The 22,838-nt window shown below is 50.2% G+C and overlaps 1 protein-coding gene across 1 annotated transcript in view; it reads right to left on the bottom strand.

The window, feature by feature from the left end:
• Positions 1–22,475, bottom strand: part of ncam3 (neural cell adhesion molecule 3) — a 41,256-nt gene extending 18,781 nt beyond the window's left edge. Inside the window, exons 1-7 of the mRNA XM_068018619.1 lie at positions 22,325–22,475; positions 16,215–16,292; positions 10,759–10,974; positions 9,850–9,993; positions 5,150–5,287; positions 3,912–4,102; positions 480–576 (exon numbers count right to left, since the gene is read on the bottom strand). Coding sequence (XP_067874720.1) covers positions 480–576; positions 3,912–4,102; positions 5,150–5,287; positions 9,850–9,993; positions 10,759–10,974; positions 16,215–16,292; positions 22,325–22,403 — 943 coding nt within the window. The 5' untranslated portion in view covers positions 22,404–22,475. The remainder of the gene's footprint in view (positions 1–479; positions 577–3,911; positions 4,103–5,149; positions 5,288–9,849; positions 9,994–10,758; positions 10,975–16,214; positions 16,293–22,324) is intronic.
• Positions 22,476–22,838: the final 363 nt, after the last annotated feature.

The raw sequence follows: 22,838 nt of genomic DNA, 5'->3' as shown, positions 1-22,838 counted from the left end.
CTGAGGGAGTGCCGCACTGTCGGAGGGTCAGTACTGAGGGAGTGCTGCACTGTCGGAGGGTCAGTACTGAGGGAGTGCCGCACTGTCGGAGGTGCCGTCTTTCAGGTGAGACATTAAACCGAGGCCCCCGTCTGCCCTCTCCAGTGGGTGTAAAAGATCCCACGGCCACTATTTGGAAGAAGAGCAGGAGGGGGAGGGAGTTCTCCCCGGTGTCCTGGGGACAATATTTATCCCTCAACCGACATCCCTAAAAAAAAACAGATGATCTGGGTCATTATCACATTGCTGTTTGTGGGATCTTGCTGTGCGCAAATCGGCTGCTGCGTTTCCGACATTACAACAGTGAGCACACTTGAAATAAAGTCCTTCATTGTGAGGGGCTGTGGGATGTCCTGAGGTGGGGAAAGGCGCTAGAGAAATGCACGTCTGTCACTGTAATGTACGCTGTCGGTGTGGCAGTTTTTGAAGTCTGATCTTACCTGCCTCTTTAACAGAGATGGTCCTGCTCACTTCACCCAGCCTGTTCTGTGCAGTGCACTTGTATTTGCCAAAGTCAGCCTCACTGTTCAGTGTCACCTGTCAGATCAAAGAGGGCCACATTTCAGTCCCGGAGCAAGTCGAATAACTGGAGTGAGGCCGAGATTGGTGCCGTCAACTCACGAGAGGCAGGAATTGCAGACACGTCCAGGTCAGTGGAGTGTCGTAGAAATATTACATCCAGTCTACAGCAGGCCGTTCGGCCCATCTGCCCATCCGGTCCGACCTCCCTTCTCCCACTCCATAAACTTCAGCCCATCACAAACTCTGCAGCCCCCGCCCCCTCCGTGTCCTAACTCGTCACCCCCAGTCACTCGCTGACCGAAACTGGCTCCCGGTCCAGCAACGTCTCCACTTTCAAATTCACATCCTTGTTTTCAAATCCCTCCATTTCCCCCTCACCTCTCACTCCCCATCTCTGTAACTTCCTCCAGCCCCTACAACCCTCCCTATCTCTGTAACTTCCTCCAGCCCCTACAACCCACCCCATCTCTGTAACCTCCTCCAGCCCCTACAACCCTCCCTATCTCTGTAACTTCCTCCAGCCCCTACAACCCTCCCTATCTCTGGAACCTCCTCCAGCCCCTACAACCCTCCCTATCTCTGTAACTTCCCCCAGCCCCTACAACCCTCCCTATCTCTGTAACTTCCCCCAGCCCCTACAACCCTCCCTATCTCTGTAACTTCCTCCAGCCCCTACAACCCTCCCTATCTCTGTAACTTCCTCCAGCCCCTACAACCCACCCCATCTCTGTAACCTCCTCCAGCCCCTACAACCCTCCCTATCTCTGTAACTTCCTCCAGCCCCTACAACCCTCCCTATCTCTGGAACCTCCTCCAGCCCCTACAACCCTCCCTATCTCTGTAACTTCCCCCAGCCCCTACAACCCTCCCTATCTCTGTAACTTCCTCCAGCCCCTACAACACTCCCTATCTCTGTAACATCCTCCAGCCACTACAACCCTCCCCATCTCTGTAACCCTCCTCCTGCCCCCTACAACCCTCCCCATCTCTGTAAACTCCCCCAGCCCCCGACAACCCTCCCCATCTCTGTAACCTCCCCCAGCCCCCTACAACCCTCCCCATCTCTGTAACCTCCCCCAGCCCCCTACAACCCTCCCCATCTCTGTAACCTCCCCCAGCACCTACAACCCTCCCCATCTCTGTATCCTCCTCCAGCCCCTACAACCCTCCTTATCTCTGTAACCTCCTCCAGTCCCTACAACCCTCCCCATCTCTGTAACCTCCTCCAGCCCCAAAAACATTCCCTATCTCTGGATCCTCCTCCAGCCCCGACAACCCTCCCTATCTCTGTAACCTCCTCCAGCACCTACAACCCTCCCTATCTCTGTAACCTCCTCCAGTCCCTACAACCCTCCCCATCTCTGTAAAATCCTCCATCCCCTACAACCCTCCCCATATCTGTATCCTCTTTCAGCCCCTACAACCTTCCCTATCTCTGTAACCTCCTCCAGCCCCTACAACCTTCCCTATCTCTGTATCCTCCTCAAGCCCCTACAACCCTCCCTATCTCTGTATCCTCCTCCAGCCCCTACAACCTTCCCTATCTCTGTATCCTCCTCCAGCCCCTACAACCTTCCCTATCTCTGTATCCTCCTCCAGCCCCTACAACCTTCCCTATCTCTGTAACCTCCTCCAGCCCCTACAACCTTACCTATCTCTGTAACCTCCTCCAGCCCCTACAACCTTTCCTATCTCTGTAACCTCCTCCAGCCCCTACAACCCTCCCTATTTCTGTATCCTCCTCCAGCCCCTACAACCCTCCCTATCTCTGTAACCTCCTCCAGCCTCTACAACCCTCCCTATCTCTGTAACCTCCTCCAGCCCCTACAACCCTCCCTATTTCTGTATCCTCCTCCAGCCCCGACAACCCTCCCTATCTCTACAACCTCCTCCAGCCCCTACAACCCTCCCTATCTCTGTAACCTCCTCCAGCCCCTACAACCCTCCCTATCTCTGTAACCTCCTCCAGCCCCTACAACCTTACCTATCTCTGTAACCTCCTCCAGCCCCTACAACCTTCCCTATCTCTGTAACCTCCTCCAGCCCCTACAACCTTACCTATCTCTGTAACCTCCTCCAGCCCCTACAACCTTTCCTATCTCTGTATCCTCCTCCAGCCCCTACAACCCTCCCTATCTCTGTATCCTCCTCCAGCCCCTACAACCCTCCCTATCTCTGTATCCTCCTCCAGCCCCTACAACCCTCCCTATCTCTGTATCCTCCTCCAGCCCCTACAACCCTCCCTATCTCTGTAACCTCCTCCAGCCTCTACAACCCTCCCTATCTCTGTAACCTCCTCCAGCCCCTACAACCTTCCCTATCTCTGTATCCTCCTCAAGCCCCTACAACCCTCCCTATCTCTGTATCCTCCTCCAGCCCCTACAACCTTCCCTATCTCTGTATCCTCCTCCAGCCCCTACAACCTTCCCTATCTCTGTATCCTCCTCCAGCCCCTACAACCTTCCCTATCTCTGTATCCTCCTCCAGCCCCGACAACCTTCCCTATCTCTGTAACCTCCTCCAGCCCCTACAACCTTTCCTATCTCTGTAACCTCCTCCAGCCCCTACAACCCTCCCTATCTCTGTATCCTCCTCCAGCCCCTACAACCCTCCCTATCTCTGTATCCTCCTCCAGCCCCTACAACCCTCCCTATCTCTGTAACCTCCTCCAGCCTCTACAACCCTCCCTATCTCTGTAACCTCCTCCAGCCCCTACAACCCTCCCTATTTCTGTATCCTCCTCCAGCCCCGACAACCCTCCCTATCTCTACAACCTCCTCCGGCCCCTACAACCCTCCCTATCTCTGTAACCTCCTCCAGCCCCTACAACCCTCCCCATCTCTGTAACCTCCTCCAGCCCCTACAACCCTCCCTATCTCTGTAACCTCCTCCAGCCCCTACAACCCTCCCCATCTCTGTAACCTCCTCCAACCCCTCCAACCCTCCCTATCTCTGTAACCTCCTCCAGCCCCTGACAACCCTCCCTAGCTCTGTAACCTCCTCCAGCCCCTACAACCCTCCGAGATCTCTGCGCTCCCTCCAATTCCGCCCTCTCGCCCATCCCCCCGATTCCCATCGCTCCACCATTGGCGGCCGTGCCTTCAGCTGCCTGGGGGCCCTAAGCTCTGGAATTCCCTCCCTAAACCTCTCCACCTCTCTCTCTCTCTCTCCTCCTTTAAGACGCTCCCCAAAATCCGACCTCTTTGACCGAGCTTTTGGTGGCCGGTCCCTAATATCTCCTGACGTGTGTCAGCTCTGAGTTGGTTGGTCGGAAAGGGTCTGCTCCCATCTCTCAGCTCCGACGACTGCGTTCGAAACCCCCAACCTCATGGAGTCTTCCACGGACTTACCTCCAAGACGCTGGTTAGTTCCGGCATGTTCTCCACAGTGAATATCTGGATGGGTAGTGGAAGGTCTTCGCCATCACGTGTCCAAGCAAACGCCGCGTGGGGAAGAGACCAAATGGCACAGGAGATGTTGATGGGGTTCCCGAGCCAGGAGTACAGCAGCTCGGTATCTGAGGACAGGAGCTTGGGGGCAGCTGAAACACAAGAAGTTCAGAGACTGAGTGCAGCTGTTGAGAATGTAGCCGACACCCGATATTATTCGGTTCTGACGTACCCAGCACCCTGGAGCAGATCGGATTCTGTGAGTGGACCAGAGCGATCAAACTGCTCACAGGGGGCGACTGTTCCACAGGGAATCAGAGGAACTGGAAACGAAACTGATGGGATGTTTTCGGTTCACTCAGGGCCTCAAAGTCCGGCTTCGCGATTGAGGCCCAGAGACAAGATTAAAGATAAAAACAAGAAACCACCCTGGAATTTTCTCTCAGCTTTCAGCCCCTCAGGACGTCCCGCAGAGCCTCACAGACAATGACCTTCCGACAGTGCAGCACTCCCTCCGTACTGACCCTCCGACAGTGCAGCACTCCCTCAGTACTGACCCTGTGACAGTGCAGCACTCCCTCAGTACTGACCCTCTGACAGTGCAGCACTCCCTCAGTACTGACCCTCCGTCAGTGCAGCACTCCCTCAGTACTGACCCTCCGACAGTGCAGCACTCCCTCCGTACTGACCCTCCGACAGTGCAGCACTCCCTCAGTACTGACCCTGTGACAGTGCGGCACTCCCTCAGTACTGACCCTCCGACAGTGCGGCATTCCCTCAGTACTGACCCTCCGACAGTGCGGCACTCCCTCAGTACTGACCCTCCGACAGTGCAGCACTCCCTCAGTACTGACCCTCCGACAGTGCAGCACTCCCTCAGTACTGACCCTCCGACAGTGCAGCACTCCCTCAGTACTGACCCTGTGACAGTGCAGCACTCCCTCAGTACTGACCCTGTGACAGTGCGGCACTCCCTCAGTACTGACCCTGTGACAGTGCGGCACTCCCTCAGTACTGACCCTGTGACAGTGCGGCACTCCCTCAGTACTGACCCTGTGACAGTGCAGCACTCCCTCTGTACTCCTGAAGTTTCTGGAACAGGTTAAGATCCCACAGCTATCTGAGTGAAAGTGGTTTGGGACTCTCAGGGCTGGAGGTTACTCTTTGTGTGATCCACAGGCAAATGAAAGGATTCTTACCGTTCACAGTGACGGTGACTGGGGAAGAAATCTGCTCGTTCCTCTGCTCGATTTTACCAACACACTCGTACATACCGGCATCTGACACCTCGATGTTCCTGATCTCAAGGGAATTGTTGGCCAGTTGGTGAAAACGACCTGGCAAAAGATTCAGGAAATAGAATCGGTGTAAAGCATGTCAACACTTGGAGCACTGTGCACAGTTCCGGTCTCCATATACCTTAGTTAGACCACACTTGGAGCACTGTGCTCAGTTCTGCTCTCCATATACCTTGGTTAGACCACACTCGGAGCACTGTGCACAGTTCTGCTCTCCATATACCTTGGTTAGACCACACTCGGAGAGCTGTGCACAGTACCGGTCTCCATATACCTTGGTTAGACCACACTCGGAGCACTGTGCACAGTTCCGGTCTCCATATACCTTGGTTAGACCACACTCGGAGCACTGTGCACAGTTCCGGTCTCCATATACCTTGGTTAGACCACACTCTGAGCACTGAGCACAGTTCTGGTCTCCATATACCTTGGTTAGACCACACTCGGAGCACTGTGCACAGTTCAGATCTCCATATACCTTGGTTAGATCACACTCTGAGCACTGTGCACAGTTCCAGTCTCCATATACCTTGGTTAGACCACACTTGGAGCACTGTGCACAGTTCCGGTCTCCATATACCTTGGTTAGACCACACTCGGAGCACTGTGCACAGTTCCAGTCTCCATATACCTTGGTTAGACCACACGGAGAGCTGTGCACAGTTCCAGTCTCCATATACCTTGGTTAGACCACACTCGGAGCACTGTGCACAGTTCCGGTCTCCATATACCTTGGTTAGACCACACGGAGAGCTGTGCACAGTTCCGGTCTCCATATACCTTGGTTAGACCACACGGAGAGCTGTGCACAGTTCCAGTCTCCATATACCTTGGTTAGACCACACGGAGAGCTGTGCACAGTTCCGGTCTCCATATACCTTGTTTAGACCACACTCGGAGCACTGTGCACAGTTCCGGTCTCCATATACCTTGGTTAGACCACACGGAGAGCTGTGCACAGTTCCGGTCTCCATATACCTTGGTTAGACCACACGGAGAGCTGTGCACAGTTCCAGTCTCCATATACCTTGGTTAGACCACACGGAGAGCTGTGCACAGTTCCAGTCTCCATATACCTTGGTTAGACCACACTCGGAGCACTGTGCACAGTTCCGGTCTCCATATACCTTGGTTAGACCACACTCGGAGCACTGTGCACAGTTCCGGTCTCCATATACCTTGGTTAGACCACACGGAGAGCTGTGCACAGTTCCAGTCTCCATATACCTTGGTTAGACCACACGGAGAGCTGTGCACAGTACCGGTCTCATAAAAGCTGGACGTAGAGGCACTCGAGAAGGTGCAAAAAAGATTCACACAGATAATCTCAAAACTGAGAGGTTATAACTATCAGGAATGATGGAACAGGCTGGGACTCTTTTCTTTAGAAAAGAGAGGACTGAGGGGAGACCAGAACTCGGGGCCATTAATATAAGACAGTCACTAATAAATCCAATGGGGAATTCCGGAGAAACCTCTTTCCCCAGAGAACAACAATGACCTGCAAGAAACGCTGGAACCACTCAGCAGGTCTGGCAGCATCTGTGGAAAGAGAAGCAGAGTTAACGTTTCAGGTCAGTGACCCTTCTTCGGAACTGACCCGAAACGTTAACTCTGCTTCTCTCTCCACAGATGCTGCCAGACCTGCTGAGTATTTCCAGCATTTCTTGTTTTTATTTCAGATTCCCAGCATCCGCAGTATTTTGCTTTTATTCTACTTGCATTTATCTGGTGCTGTTAGTGCAGTAAAATGTCCCAAGGTGCTTCGGACAGAATTTGACCCCGAGCCACATCAGGAGATATCAGGGACCGTAGACTAGAAGCTCGGGTCAGAGAGGTCGGTTTTTAAAGAAGCGTCTTAAAGGAGGAGAGAGAGAGAGAGGCGGAGAGGTTTAGGGAGGGAATTCCAGAGCTTAGGGCCCCCAGGCAGCTGAAGGCACGGCCGCCAATGGTGGAGCGATGGGAATCGGGGGATGGGCGAGAGGGCGGAATTGGAGGGAGCGCAGAGATCTCGGAGGGTTGTAGAGGCTGGAGGAGGTTACAGAGATAGGGAGGGTTGTAGGGGCTGGAGGAGGTTACAGAGATAGGGAGGGTTGTAGGGGCTGGAGGAGGTTACAGAGATAGGGAGGGTTGTAGGGGCTGGAGGAGGTTACAGAGATAGGGAGGGTTGGAGGGGCTGGAGGAGATTACAGAGATAGGGAGGGTTGTCGGGGCTGGAGTAGGTTACAGAGATAGGGAGGGTTGTAGGGACTGGAGGAGGTTACAGAGATAGGGAGAGTTGTAGGGGCTGGAGGAGGTTACAGAGAAAGGGAGGGTTGTTGGGGCTGGAGGAGGTTACAGAGATAGGGAGGGTTGTAGAGGCTGGGGTTGGTTACAGAGATAGGGAGAGTTGTAGGGGCTGGAGGAGGTTACAGAGATAGGGTGGGTTGTAGATGCTGAAGGAGGTTGCAGAGATAGGGAGGGTTGTTGGAGCTGGAGGAGGTTCCAGAGATAGGGTGGGTTGTAGATGCTGGAGGAGATTACAGAGATAGGGAGGGTTGTAGGAGCTGGAGGAGGTTACAGAGATAGGGAGGGTTGTGTGGGCTGGAGGAGGTTACAGAGATAGGGTGGGTTGTAGATGCTGGAGGAGGTTACAGAGATAGGGAGGGTTGTTGGAGCTGGAGGAGGTTCCAGAGATAGGGTGGGTTGTAGATGCTGGAGGAGGTTACAGAGATAGGGAGGGTTGTAGGAGCTGGAGGAGGTTACAGAGATAGGGAGGGTTGTGTGGGCAGGAGGAGGTTCCAGAAATCGGGAGGGTTGTGGGGGCTGGAGGTGGTTTCAGAGATAGGGAGGGTTGTCGGGGCTGGAGGAGGTTACAGAGATAGGGAGGGTTGAAGGGGGCTGGAGGAGGTTGCAGAGAGAGGGTGGGTTGTAGGGGCTGGAAAAGGTTACAGAGAGAGGGAGGGTTGTAGGGGCTGGAGGAGGTAACAGAGAAAGGGAGGGTTGAAGGGGGCTGGAGGAGGTTGCATAGAGAGGGTGGGTTGTAGGGGCTGGAAAAGGTTACAGAGAGAGGGAGGGTTGTAGGGGCTGGAGGAGGTAACAGAGATAGGGAGGGTTGTAGGGGCTGGAGGAGGTTACAGAGATAGGGAGGGTTGTAGGGGCTGGAGGAGGTTGCAGAGATAGGGAGGGTTGTAGGGGCTGGAGGAGGTTACAGAGATTGGGAGGGTTGAACAGGGCTGGAGGAGGTTGCAGAGATAGGGAGGGTTGTAGGGGCTGGAGTAGGTTACAGAGATAGGGAGGGTTGAACAGGGCTGGAGGAGGTTGCAGAGATAGGGAGGGTTGTTGGGGCTGGAGGAGGTTACAGAGATAGGGAGGGTTGCAGGAGCTGGAGGAGGTTACAGAGATAGGGTGGGTTGAAGGGGCTGGAGGAGGTTACAGAGATAGGGAGGGTTGTAGGGGCTGGAGGAGGTTACAGAGATAGGGAGGGTTGAAGGGGCTGGAGAAGGTTACAGAGATAGGGAGGGTTGAAGGGGGCTGGAGGAAGTTACAGAGATAGGGAGGGTTGTAGGGGCTGGAGGAGGTTACAGAGATAGGGAGGGTTGAAGGGGGCTGGAGGAAGTTACAGAGATAGGGAGGGTTGAAGGGGCTGGAGGAGGTTACAGAGATAGGGAGGGTTGTTGGGGTTGGAGGAGGTTACAGAGATAGGGAGGGTTGAAGGGGGCTGGAGGAGGTTACAGAGACAGGGAGGGTTGTAGGGGCTGGAGGAGGTTTAACAGATAGGGAGGGTTGTAGGGGCTGGAGGAAGTTACAGAGATAGGGAGGGTTGTAGGGGCTGGAGGAGGTTTAACAGATAGGGAGGGTTGAAGGGGGCTGGAGGAGGTTACAGAGATAGGGAGGGTTGTAGGGGCTGGAGGAGGTTACAGAGATAGGGAGGGTTGTAGGGGCTGGAGGAGGTTACAGAGATAGGGAGGGTTGTAGGGGCTGGAGGAGGTTTAACAGATAGGGAGGGTTGTAGGGGCTGGAGGAAGTTACAGAGATAGGGAGGGTTGTAGGGGCTGGAGGAGGTTACAGAGATAGGGAGGGTTGTAGGGGCTGGAGGAGGTTTAACAGATCGGGAGGGTTGTCGGGGCTGGAGGAGGTTACAGAGATTGGGAGGGTTGAAGGGGGCTGGAGGAGGTTACAGAGATAGGGAGGGTTGTAGGGGCTGGAGGAGGTTTAACAGATAGGGAGGGTTGTAGGGGCTGGAGGAAGTTACAGAGATAGGGAGTGTTGAAGGGGGCTGGAGGAGGTTACAGAGAGAGGGAGGGGAAGTGAGGAGGCCCTGGAGGGATTTGAACACAAGGATGAGAATTTTGAAATGGATCTGTTTCTGGACCGGGAGGCAGTGAGTGACAGCGAGTAGGAGTGGGTGATGGGTGACCGGGGTCTTTGAGATCTCTAACTGATCCATGAAGACCATTGGATGTTAACTCCGGGCCCCCCGACCGTTCCAGTGAAATTAGCTGACGATTGCTGGGAGTGCCGGGGGGGAGAGCTGCCCCCACAACAACACCATCGCCTTGATCTCCACCCTAAATCACAGCCCCCTCCCCCCCCCTCCCACCACGGACTGATGCACCTACCGTCACCTCTCTGCGTGACATCTCGACCAGATCGTGTCCAGGACACTGTTGGCTCAGGAATCCCAATAACTTTACAGAGCAGGATTGCAGTTTCCCCTTCATCAAACTGCGGGTTCTGGCTGACATCCTGGAATGTCATCATTTCTGTGTAATAAAACAATCAGAAACTGTCAGCACTAAGCTAACAAACATGAACACTGTCAGCTTTGTTTAATTGGCATTCTGTCCCCACCCCCATCTCTTCCCCACTAGGTCTGCAGAGCCGGGGCCGATCACGGCCCCGGGGGTGGGGCTCCCTCATCACTCCCTCAGGGGATAGTGAGTCAAGTTCCCCACTGCAGAGATCTGAGCGCAACATCCAGGCTGACCCTCTCAGCAACTGTACCAAGCAAACTCGGCACTGTACTGAGGGAGCGCCGCACTGTCGGAGGGTCAGTACTGAGGGAGTGCTGCACTGTCGGAGGGTCAGTACTGAGGGAGTGCTGCACTGTCAGAGGGTCAGTACTGAGGGAGTGCTGCACTGTCGGAGGGTCAGTACTGAGGGAGCGCCGCACTGTCGGAGGGTCAGTACTGAGGGAGCGCCGCACTGTCGGAGGGTCAGTACTGAGGGAGTGCTGCACTGTCGGAGGGTCAGTACTGAGGGAGTGCTGCACTGTTGGAGGTGCCGTCTTTCAGATGAGACATTAAACCGAGACCCTCGCCTGCCCTCTCGGGTGGGTGTAAAAGATCCCACGGCCACTATTTTGAAAAGACTTTCGGGATTGGGAGTGGGTGATTTGATAAACTAGATGAGAAGTTGAAAGTGGGAGAAAGCTCCATGGGATTTTCTCCCACGGAGTTTGAACTGACTCGTCTCTGTCCCAAGGTTCGGAGAAAGGAGTTCATGATAAAACGATTATCGAGTCTTACGTATGACCTCGACGCGGAGAGATTTGCTCAGTCTGTCCCCTTCATCTGTTATGGCTACACATTCATAAAATCCATTGTCTGTTGTCTGTGCTTTCACGATCTGAAGTTGGGAATCATATTCATTACTCGTCACTATAAAGCGATCATCTTCATTTTCCTCAATCTCTCCACCATCCGGTTTATACCACATGAATTCATCAGCTTCGCCATCTTCAACTGTCAGGGGAAAATAAATTCTTCATCAGAACGGCAGCTAGAGGGGGCCTCGATTGTCATTGAGTGTGAGTGAGAGCATTTGAGTGTGAGTGTGTTTAAGTGTGTCTGTGAGTGTTTGAGTGTGTCTGTGAGTGTTTGAGTGAGTGTGAGAGTGTGTGAATGTTTGTGTTTGAGTGTGTGTGAGAGTGTGTGTGAGTGTGAGAGTGTTTGAATGTGAGTGTGTGAGTGTATGAGTGTGTGAGTGTATGAGTGTTTGAGTGTGTGTTTGAGTGTGTGTGAGAGTGTTTGAATGTGAGTGTGAGAGTGTTTGAATGTGAGTGTGTGAGTGTATGAGTGTGTGAGTGTGTGTGTGTGTGTGTGAGAGTGTTTGAGTGTGTGTGAGAGTGTTTGAGTGTGTGTGAGAGTGTTTGAGTGTGTGTGTGAGTGTTTGAGTGTGAGTGTTTGAGTGTGAGTGTTTTTGAGTGTGAGTGTTTTTGAGTGTGAGTGTTTTTGAGTGTGAGTGTTTTTGAGTGTGTGTGTGAGTGTGTTTGAGTGTGTTTGAGTGTGTTTGAGTGTGTTTGAGTGTGTGAGTGTGTGTGAGAGTGTTTGAGTGTGTGTGAGAGTGTTTGAGTGTGTGTGAGAGTGTTTGAGTATGAGTGTTTTTGAGTGTGTGTGTGTGAGAGTGTTTGAGTGTGTGTGAGAGTGTGAGTGTGTGTGAGAGTGTGAGTGTGTGTGAGAGTGTTTGAGTATGAGTGTTTTTGAGTGTGAGTGTTTGAGTGTGAGTGTTTTGAGTGTGTATAAATGTGAGTGAGTGTGTGAGAGTGTGAGTGTGTGTGTTTGAGTGTGAGTGTTTCAGTGTGAGTGTTTCAGTGTGTGAGTGTGTGTTTGAGTGTGTGTGCGAGTGTTTGAGTGTGAGTGTTTTTGAGTGTGCGTGCGAGTGTTTGAGTGAGTTTGAGTGTGAGTGTTTGAGTGTGTGTGAGTGTGTGTGTGTGAGTGTGAGAGTGAGTGTGTGTTTGAGTGTGTGTGCGAGTGTTTGAGTGTGAGTGTGAGTGTTTGAGTGTGATTGAGTGCGAGTGTTTGAGTGAGTGCGTGAGTGTTTGAGTGCGTGAGATTTTGAGTGATTGAGTGTTTTGAGTGCGTGGATGTTTGAGTGAGTGTGTGTGAGTGTTTGAGTGTGTTTGAGTGAGTGCGTGAGTGTTTGAGTGTGAGTGTTTGAGTGTGAGTGTTTGAGTGCGTGAGTGTTTGAGTGCGTGAGTGTTTGAGTGCGTGAGTGTTTGAGTGCGTGAGTGTTTGAGTGTGTGTTTGAGTGCGTGTTTGAGTGCGTGAGTGTTTGTGTGTGTGTTTGAATGTTTGAGTGTGAGAGTGTTTGAGTGTGAGTGAGTGTTTGAGTGCGTGTGTTTGAGTGTGTTTGAGTGTGTGTTTGAGTGTGTTTGAGTGTTTGAGTGTGTTTGTGTGTGTGTGAATGTTTGAGTGTGAGTGTGTTTGAGTGTGTTTGTGAGTGTGTGAGTATTTGAGTGAGAGTGTTTGAGTGTGTGAGTGTTTGAGTGTGTGAGTGTTTGAGTGTGTGTTTTGAGTGTGTGTGAGAGTGTGAGTGTGTGAGTGTGTGAGTGTGTGAGTGTGTGAGTGTGTGAGAGTGTGAGTGTGTGAGAGTGTGAGAGTGTGAGTGTGTGAGTGTGTGAGAGTGTGAGAGTGTGAGTGTTTGAGTGAGTGTTTGAGTGAGTGTGCGAGTGAGTGTGCGAGTGAGTGTTTGAGTGTGAGTGTTTGAGTGTGTGTTTGAGTGTGTGAGTGTGTGTTTGAGTGTGTGAGTGTGTGTTTGAGTGTGCGAGTGTTTGAGTGTGAGTGTTTTTGAGTGTGAGTGTTTTTGAGTGTGTGTGTGAGTGTGTGAGAGTGTGTGTGTGAGTGTGTGAGAGTGTGTGTGTGAGAGTGTGAGTGTTTGAGTGTTTGAGTGAGTGTTTGAGTGAGTGTTTGAGTGTGAGTGTGAGTGTGTGAGTGTGTGTTTGAGTGTGTGTGCGAGTGTTTGAGTGTGAGTGTTTTTGAGTGTGTGTGAGAGTGTGTATGTGAGTGTGTGAGTGTGTGAGAGTGTGAGAGTGTGAGTGTGTGAGAGTGTGAGAGTGTGTGAGTGTGAGAGAGTGAGAGTGTGAGAGTGTGTGAGTGTGAGAGTGTGAGTGTGTGAGAGTGTGAGAGTGTGAGTGTGAGAGTGTGAGTGTGAGAGTGTGAGAGTGTGAGAGTGTGAGAGTGTGAGAGTGTGAGAGTGAGAGTGTGAGAGTGAGAGTGTGAGAGTGTGAGAGTGTGAGAGTGAGAGAGTGAGAGTGTGAGAGTGTGTGAGTGTGAGAGAGTGAGAGTGTGAGAGTGTGAGAGTGTGAGAGTGTGAGTGTGAGAGTGTGAGAGTGTGAGAGTGTGAGAGTGTGAGAGTGTGAGAGTGTGAGTGTGAGAGTGTGAGAGTGTGAGAGTGTGAGAGTGTGAGAGTGAGAGTGTGAGAGTGTGTGAGTGTGAGAGAGTGAGAGAGTGAGAGTGTGAGAGTGAGAGTGTGAGAGTGTGTGAGTGTGAGAGAGTGAGAGAGTGAGAGTGTGAGAGTGTGAGAGTGTGAGAGTGTGAGAGTGTGAGAGAGTGAGAGAGTGAGAGTGTGAGAGTGTGAGAGTGTGAGAGAGTGAGAGAGTGAGAGAGTGAGAGTGTGAGAGTGTGAGAGTGTGAGAGTGTGAGAGTGTGAGTGTGTGAGAGTGTGAGTGTGTGAGAGTGTGAGAGTGTGAGTGTGAGAGTGTGAGTGTGAGAGAGTGAGAGTGTGAGAGTGTGAGAGTGTGAGAGTGTGAGTGTGTGAGAGTGTGAGAGTGTGAGAGTGAGAGTGTGAGTGTGAGAGTGTGAGAGTGTGAGAGTGTGAGAGTGTGAGAGTGTGAGAGTGTGAGTGTGTGAGAGTGTGAGTGTGAGAGTGTGAGTGTGAGTGTGAGAGTGTGAGAGTGTGAGAGTGTGAGAGTGTGAGTGTGAGAGAGTGTGAGTGTGAGAGAGTGAGAGAGTGAGAGTGTGAGAGTGTGAGAGTGTGAGTGTGTGAGAGTGTGAGTGTGTGTGAGTGTGAGTGTGTGAGAGTGTGAGAGTGTGAGTGTGAGAGTGTGAGTGTGAGAGTGTGAGAGTGTGAGAGTGTGAGTGTGAGAGTGTGAGTGTGAGTGTGAGAGTGTGAGTGTGAGAGTGTGAGAGTGTGAGAGTGTGAGTGTGAGAGTGTGAGAGTGTGAGAGTGAGAGAGTGAGAGTGTGAGAGTGTGAGAGTGAGAGAGTGAGAGTGTGAGAGTGTGAGAGTGTGAGAGTGTGAGAGTGAGAGAGTGAGAGTGTGAGAGTGAGAGAGTGAGAGAGTGAGAGTGAGAGAGTGTGAGAGTGTGAGAGTGAGAGTGTGAGAGTGTGAGAGTGAGAGAGTGAGAGTGTGAGAGTGTGAGAGTGAGAGAGTGAGAGAGTGAGAGTGTGAGAGAGTGAGAGTGTGAGTGTGTGAGTGTGTGAGAGTGTGAGAGTGTGAGTGTGAGAGTGTGAGAGTGTGAGTGTGAGAGTGTGAGTGTGAGAGTGTGAGAGTGTGAGAGTGTGAGAGTGTGAGAGTGAGAGAGTGAGAGTGTGAGAGTGTGAGAGTGTGTGAGTGTGAGAGAGTGAGAGTGTGAGAGAGTGAGAGTGTGAGAGTGTGAGAGTGTGAGAGTGTGAGTGTGTGAGAGTGTGAGAGTGTGAGTGTGTGAGAGTGTGAGAGTGTGAGAGTGTGAGAGTGTGAGAGTGAGAGAGTGAGAGAGTGAGAGTGTGAGAGTGTGAGAGTGTGAGAGTGAGAGAGTGAGAGAGTGAGAGTGTGAGAGTGAGAGAGTGAGAGAGTGAGAGAGTGAGAGTGAGAGAGTGTGAGAGTGAGAGTGTGAGAGTGTGAGAGTGAGAGTGAGAGAGTGAGAGAGTGTGAGAGTGAGAGAGTGAGAGAGTGAGAGAGTGAGAGAGTGAGAGTGTGAGAGTGTGAGAGTGTGAGTGTGTGAGAGTGTGAGAGTGTGAGAGTGTGAGAGTGTGAGAGTGTGAGAGTGTGAGAGTGTGAGTGTGAGTGTGTGAGTGTGTGAGAGTGTGAGTGAGTGAGAGTGTGAGTGTTTGAGTGAGTGTGTGAGTGTTTGAGTGTGAGTGTGAGTGTGTGAGTGTGTGTTTGAGTGTGTGAGTGTGTGTTTGAGTGTGTGAGTGTGTGTTTGAGTGTGTGTGCGAGTGTTTGAGTGTGAGTGTTTTTGAGCGTGTGTGTTTGTGAGAGTGTGAGTGTGTGAGTGTGTGTGTGTGTGTGTGTGTGTGTGTGTGTGTGTGTGTGAGTGTTGGTGTGAGTGTTTGTGAGTGTGAGTGTGTGAGTGTGTGTGTGTTTGAGTGTGTGGAGTGAGTGTGAGAGTGTGAGTGTGTGAGAGTGAGAGTGTGAGTGTGTGAGAGTGTGTGAGTGTGAGAGTGTGAGTGTGTGAGTGTGTGTGAGTGTGAGTGTGTGAGTGTGTGAGAGTTGTGTGTGTGAGAGTTTGAGTGTGTGAGTGTGTGAGTGTGTGAGTGTGTGGAGTGTGAGTGTTTGAGGTGAGTGTTTGAGTGTGTGTTTGAGTGAGTGTGTGAGTGTGTGTGTGGTGTGTTGTGAGTGTTGAGTGTGGTGTGTGTTGGTGTGAGTGGGGGTGTGTGTGGTGTGTGTGTGGTGTGTGAGTGTGTGTGGTGTGTGTGAGTGTGTGAGTGTGGTGTTTGAGTGTGTGTGTGAGTGTGAGTGTGTGTGTGTGTGAGTGTGTGTGTTGTGAGTGTGAGTGTTTGAGTGTGTGTGTGTGAGTGTGTTGTGTGTGAGTGAGTGAGTGTTTGAGTGAGTGTGAGTGTGTGTGTGTGAGTGTGTGTGTGTGTGAGTGTTTGGAGTGAGTGTGTGTGGTGTTTGTGTGTGTGTGTGAGATGTGGTGTGTGTGTGTGTGTGTGTGTGTGTTTGAGTGTGTGTGTGTGTGTGTGTGTGTGTGTGTGAGTGTGTTGTGTGTGAGTGTTTGTGTGAGTGTTTGAGTGTGTTTGAATGTTTGAGTGTGTTTGTGTGTGTGTTTGAATGTTTGAGTGTGTTTGTGTGTGTGTGTGTTTGAGTGTTTGAGTGTGTGTGTGTGTGTGAGTGTTTGAGTGTGTTTGTGTGAGTGTGTGCCTGTTTGAGTGTGAGTGAGTGTGTGCCTGTTTGAGTGTGAGTGAGTGTGTGCCTGTTTGAGTGAGTGTGTGAGTGTTTGAGTGTGAGTGTGTGTAAGTGTGAAAGCTCTGTCACTCCCTGCCAGTCTCCACTCTGATACTGACCTTTACAGATGAAGACCTTGTTTTCGTCCAGTTGGATATAACCTGAGGACGGGGCAATGTTCAACTTCACAGACAGTGCTAGATTAGAAAGAGCAAAGTTAAATCTCCAAATATGTTACTCAAACAAATCCACCTGCATGTACACAAGACATTTCCACGTGTGCAGAGTGGGAGGATGGTTGGCATTCCTAACCGGAGAGACTCCATCTTTAAACAGGATCCCTGATGGAGAGACTCCCTCTTTAAACAGGGTCCTTGACAGAGAGACTCCCTCTTTAAACAGGATCCCTGAGAGAGAGAGACTCCTTCTTTAAACAGGATCCCTGATGGAGAAACTCCCTCTTTAAACTGGATCCCTGACGGAGAGACTCCGTCTTTGGTGATAGTGACCACAATTCGGTTAGGTTTACCTTAGCGATGGGCAGGGACAGGTATATACCGCAGGGCAAGAATTATAGCTGGGGGAAAGGAAATTATGATGCGATTAGGCAAGATTTAGGATGCGTAGGATGGGGAAGGAAACTGCAGGGGATGGGCACAAACGAAATGTGGAGCTTATTCAAGGAGCAGCTACTGCGTGTCCTTGATAAGTATGTACCTGTCAGGCAGGGAGGAAGTTGTCGAGCGAGGGAGCCGTGGTTTACTAAAGAAGTTGAAGTGCTTGTCAAGAGGAAGAAGAAGGCTTATGTTAGGATGAGACGTGAAGGCTCAGTTAGGGCGCTTGAGAGTTACAAGCTAGCCAGGAAGGATCGAAAGGGAGGGCTAAGAAGAGCAAGGAGAGGACACGAGAAGTCATTGGCGGATAGGATCAGGGAAAACCCTAAGGCTTTCTATAGGTATATCAGGAATAAAAGAATGACTAGAGTTAGATTAGGGCCAATCAAGGATAGTAGTGGGAAGTTGTGTGTGGAATCAGAGGAGATAGGGGAAGCGTTAAATGAATATTTTTCATCAGTATTTACAGTAGAGAAAGAAAATGTTGTCGAGGAGAATACTGAGATTCAGGCTACTAGGCTAGATGGGATTGAGGTTCACAAGGAGGAGGTGTTATCAATTTTGGAAAGTGTGAAAATAGATAAGACCCCTGGGCAAGATGGGATTTATCCTAAGATTCTCTGGGAAGCCAGGGAGGAGATTGCAGAGCCTTTGTCCTTGATCTTTATGTCGTCATTGTCGACAGGAGTAGTGCCGGAAGACTGGAGGATAGCAAATGTTGTCCCCTTGTTCAAGAAGGGGAGTAGAGACAGCCCTGGTAATTATAGACCTGTGAGCCTTACTTCAGTTGTGGGTAAAATGTTGGAAAAGGATATAAGAGATAGGATTTATAATCATCTTGAAAAGAGTAAGTTCATTAGCGATAGTCAGCACGGTTTTGTGAAGGGTAGGTCGTGCCTCACAAACCTTATTGAGTTTTTTGAGAAGGTGACCAAACAGGTGGATGAGGGTAAAGCAATGGATGTGGTGTATATGGATTTCAGTAAGGCGTTTGATAAGGTTCCCCACGGTAGGCTATTGCAGAAAATACGGAAGTATGGGGTTGAAGGTGATTTAGTGCTTTGGATCAGAAATTGGCTAGCTGAAAGAAGACAGAGGGTGGTGGTTGATGGCAAATGTTCATCCTGGAGTTTAGTTACTAGTGGTGTACCGCAAGGATCTGTTTTGGGGCCACTGCTGTTTGTCATTTTTATAAATGACCTGGATGAGGGTGTAGAAGGGTGGGTTAGTAAATTTGCGGATGACACGAAGGTCGGTGGAGTTGTGGATAGTGTCGAAGGGTGTTGTAGGTTACAGAGGGACATAGATAGGCTGCAGAGCTGGGCTGAGAGATGGCAAATGGAGTTTAATGCGGAAAAGTGCGAGGTGATTCACTTTGGAAGGAGTAACAGGAATGCAGAGTACTGGGCTAATGGGAAGATTCTTGGTAGTGTAGATGAACAGAGAGATCTTGGTGTCCAGGTACATAAATCCCTGAAAGTTGCTACCCAGGTTAATAGAGCTGTTAAGAAGGCATATGGTGTGTTAGCTTTTATTAGTAGGGGGATTGAGTTTCGGAGCCACGAGGTCATGCTGCAGCTGTACAAAACTCTGGTGAGACCGCACCTGGAGTATTGCGTGCAGTTCTGGTCACCACATTATAGGAAGGATGTGGAAGCTATGGAAAGGGTGCAGAGGAGATTTACTAGGATGTTGCCTGGTATGGAGGGAAGGTCTTACGAGGAAAGGCTGAGGGACTTGAGGTTGTTTTCGTTGGAGAGAAGGAGGAGGAGAGGTGACTTAATAGAGACATATAAGATAATCAGAGGGTTAGATAGGGTGGATAGTGAGAATCTTTTTCCTCGGATGATGATGGCAAACACGAGGGGACATAGCTTTAAGTTGAGGGGTGATAGATATTGGACAGATGTGAGAGGTAGTTTCTTTACTCAGAGAGTAGTAGGGGCGTGGAACGCCCTGCCTGCAACAGTAGTAGACTCGCCAACTTTAAGGGCATTTAAGTGGTCATTGGATAGACATATGGATGAAAATGGAATAGTGTAGGTCAGATGGTTTTACAGGTCTGCGCAACATCGAGGGCTGAAGGTCCTGTACTGCGCTGTAATGTTCTATGTTCTAAACAGGATCCCTGACAGAGAGACTCCCTCTTTAAACAGGATCCCTGACAGAGGGACTCCCTTTCTGACCATTGTCAATGTGGAACTGCATCATGGAGTTCAGATGGTACTGAGGGTAACCGTTCTGTTACTAGATGATGATGCAGACAAATGGAGCTCGATTGCCCAGTGCAGCAGCTCAGAAAGGTCACATTCAGCTCTGTGTGTTCAAAACATCAGCTGGTTTGACTCAATCCATCAGCATTCCATTCTCCCTCATACACACACACACACACACTTACACACTCACACACTTACACACTCACACACTAACACACTAACACACACACACACACACACACTAACACATACACTTACACACTCACACACTTACACACTCACACACTTACACACTCACACACTTACACACACACACACACAGACAAACACACTCACACACATACACTTACACACACTCACACACGTACACACACACAGACAAACACACTCACACTTAAACACACATACACACACTAACACACACACTAACACATGCACTTACACACTCACACACTTACACACACACACTAAAACACACACTAACACACACACTGACACACACACACAACCACACTCTCACACATACACTTACACACACACACTAACACACACACACACACAGACAAACACACTCACACACATACACTTACACACACTCACACACGTGCACACACACAGACAAACACACTCACACTTAAACACACATACACACACTAACACACACACTAACACACACACACACTAACACACACACTAACACACACACACACTTACACACACACTAACACACACACTTACACACACACTTACACACACACAGACAAACACACTCACACACATACACTTACACACACTCACACACGTACACACACACAGACAAACACACTCACACTTAAACACACATACACACACTAACACACACTAACACACACACTAACACACACACTAACACACACACACACAACCACACTCTCACACGTACACTTACACACACACATACACGTACACACACACTTACACACACACAGACAAACACACTCACACTTAAACACACACACACTTACACACACACACACACACACAAAAACACTCACACACATACTCACACACATTCTCTCTCACACACACTCATACACTGTCTCTCTGACACACACGCTCACTCTCTCTCTCTCTTACACACACACACCCATTCTAACACACATACATATTCACTCACGCACACAAACACACACTCTCTCTCTCTCACACACACACACACTCACACACTCTATCTCACACACTCATACACTGTCTCTCTTACACACACGCTCACTCTCTCTCTCTCTTACATACACACTCACACACACACACTCTAACACACACACATTAAAACACACACAAACACACACTCCGTCTCTCTCTCACACAAGCACACTCACACACACTCTCTCTCACACATACATGCTTGCACACACAAACACACACACTCTCTCTCCCTCACACAAAAACACGCACACTCTCCCTCTATCTCTCTATCTCTCACACACAAGCACACTCACACACACACTCTCTCACACACACACACACTCACACATGTACTTACATACACAAATTCACACACTCTTTTACACACACACACAAACACGCACTTACACACACAAACGCACACTCTCACACACACACAAAAACACTCACACACATACTCACACACACTCTCTCTCACACACTCACACACACACACTCACACACACACATTCTCTCTCACACACACTCATACACTGTCTCTCTTACACACACGCTCACTCTCTCTCTCTCTCTCTTACACACACACCCACTCTAACACACACACATATTCACAAACACACACTCTCTCTCACACACAAGCACACTCACACACACTCTCTCTCACACACTCACACACTCTATCTCACACACTCATACACTGTCTCTCTTACACACACACTCACTCTCTCTCTCCTACATACACACTCACACACACACACACTCTAACACACACACAAACACACACTCTGTCTCTCTCTCTCACACAAGCACACTCACACACACTCTCTCTCACACATACATGCTTGCACACACAAACACACACACTCTCTCTCTATCTCTATCTCTCTCACACAAGCACACTCACACACACTCTCTCTCTCACACACACACTTAGTCACACAAACACACACACTCTCTCTATCTCTATCTCTCTCACACAAGCACACTCACACACACTCTCTCTCTCACACACACACACTTACACACACAAACACACACACTTTCTCTCACACACACACTCACAAATACACACACCCTCTCTCACTCACACACACTCACACACTCACTCTCTCTTACACACACACTCTCACACACTCACACACACACTTGCACACACAAACACACACACTGTCTCTCTCACTCACACACAAAACACACTCTCTCTCGCCCTCACACAAAAACACACACACTCTCCCTCTATCTCTCTATCTCTCACACACAAGCACACTCACACACACTCTCTCTCTCACACACACTTAGACACACAAACACACACACTCTCTCTCTATCTCTATCTCTCTCATACAAGCACACTCACACACACTCTCTCACACACACACACTTACACACACAAACACACACACACTTACACACACAAACACACACACTTTCTCTCACACACACACTCACAAATACACACACACTCTCTCTCACACACATTCACACATGCACTTACATACACTAATTCACACTCTCTTTCACGCACACACACTTAAATACACACACACTCACACACACTCTCACAAACACACACACTCACACACACACAGTCTCTCTCACACACAAAAACATTCACACTCTCTCTCACACACATGCTCACACACACAAACTTGTTCACACACACACTCACACTCTCTCTCACACACACTCACACTCTCTCTCTCACACGCACGTTCACACTCACACACACACCGACAGAGAGACACACTCACATACACACTGTCTCACACACACACACTCTCTCACACGCGCGTTCACACTCACACACACACTGTCTCACACACACACACATGAACACAAGGGGAGTGCCGCTGTCTCCCAAACCACAGTCCCTCAGCCAGCAGCCCACATATTCCCGGGAAACATGCCAAGCAGGGAGTACGCTTGGTGTATAAGGCAATTCTTTCGGAAATGAAGGCAGGAAGTACTTCAGAAATCCAGATTCTGATACGTCCTGTACTGCAGCCACCTCTGGGAGTCAGGAGTTTGGAAACTCCTCTGGGAGAATACGATATTGGATAAAACTTGTCCGAAACTTGTTAGAAACTTTACTGATTGCTGACAGCACAAAAACCAAAACCCCGAGGATCAAAGCAGAGTCACTATCGGAAATTAACCAGGCTAACTGGGAACTCATTAATTCCTGACAATCCCTGGCTTTCTGATAATGTTCTCATGATATAACTGTCGTCTTACCTGTTCTCAGCACCAATAACAGGAGATAGGTGTAGACACTAACTCGGAGTGACATTCTCTCTCTCCCGTCGACTTCCATCCTCCTGGAAACAGATTGCAACAAGTGAGGAATGTGCCTCCTCAAGGTGACAGATTGTGAGAGAGCGTGTGTGTGTGTGTGTGTGTGGCTGTGATTTCAGACCTGTCTATTTATCCTGTCAGTTCCGCAGCGTAACTGCAACATTTCCTTCCTCTGTCCATCCTGGGCCAGTCTTATCTCCCAATCTCCTGCACGTTCCACTGCCCCATTAGGACCATTTCTTTCAAATCATCCTCCTCATCGCCCCTGGCAGGCGCCAGACTGACCTGCACTCCACGGACAAAGGACTCAGTACGTACATGCAGAAAGCAGACGGCAGTCAAACAGCTGTTCATAGTGCCACACATGTCAGAGAACATGCTACAAAAGACATCATCAACCACTGCATCAATCAAGGTGCAGAATGATACAGGCACAGAGAGACTGACACACAGA

Source organism: Heterodontus francisci, chromosome 39 (genome assembly GCF_036365525.1).
Source record: "Heterodontus francisci isolate sHetFra1 chromosome 39, sHetFra1.hap1, whole genome shotgun sequence".
Classification (NCBI taxonomy): domain Eukaryota; kingdom Metazoa; phylum Chordata; class Chondrichthyes; order Heterodontiformes; family Heterodontidae; genus Heterodontus; species Heterodontus francisci.
This window is presented reverse-complemented; position numbering and strand designations above follow the sequence as displayed.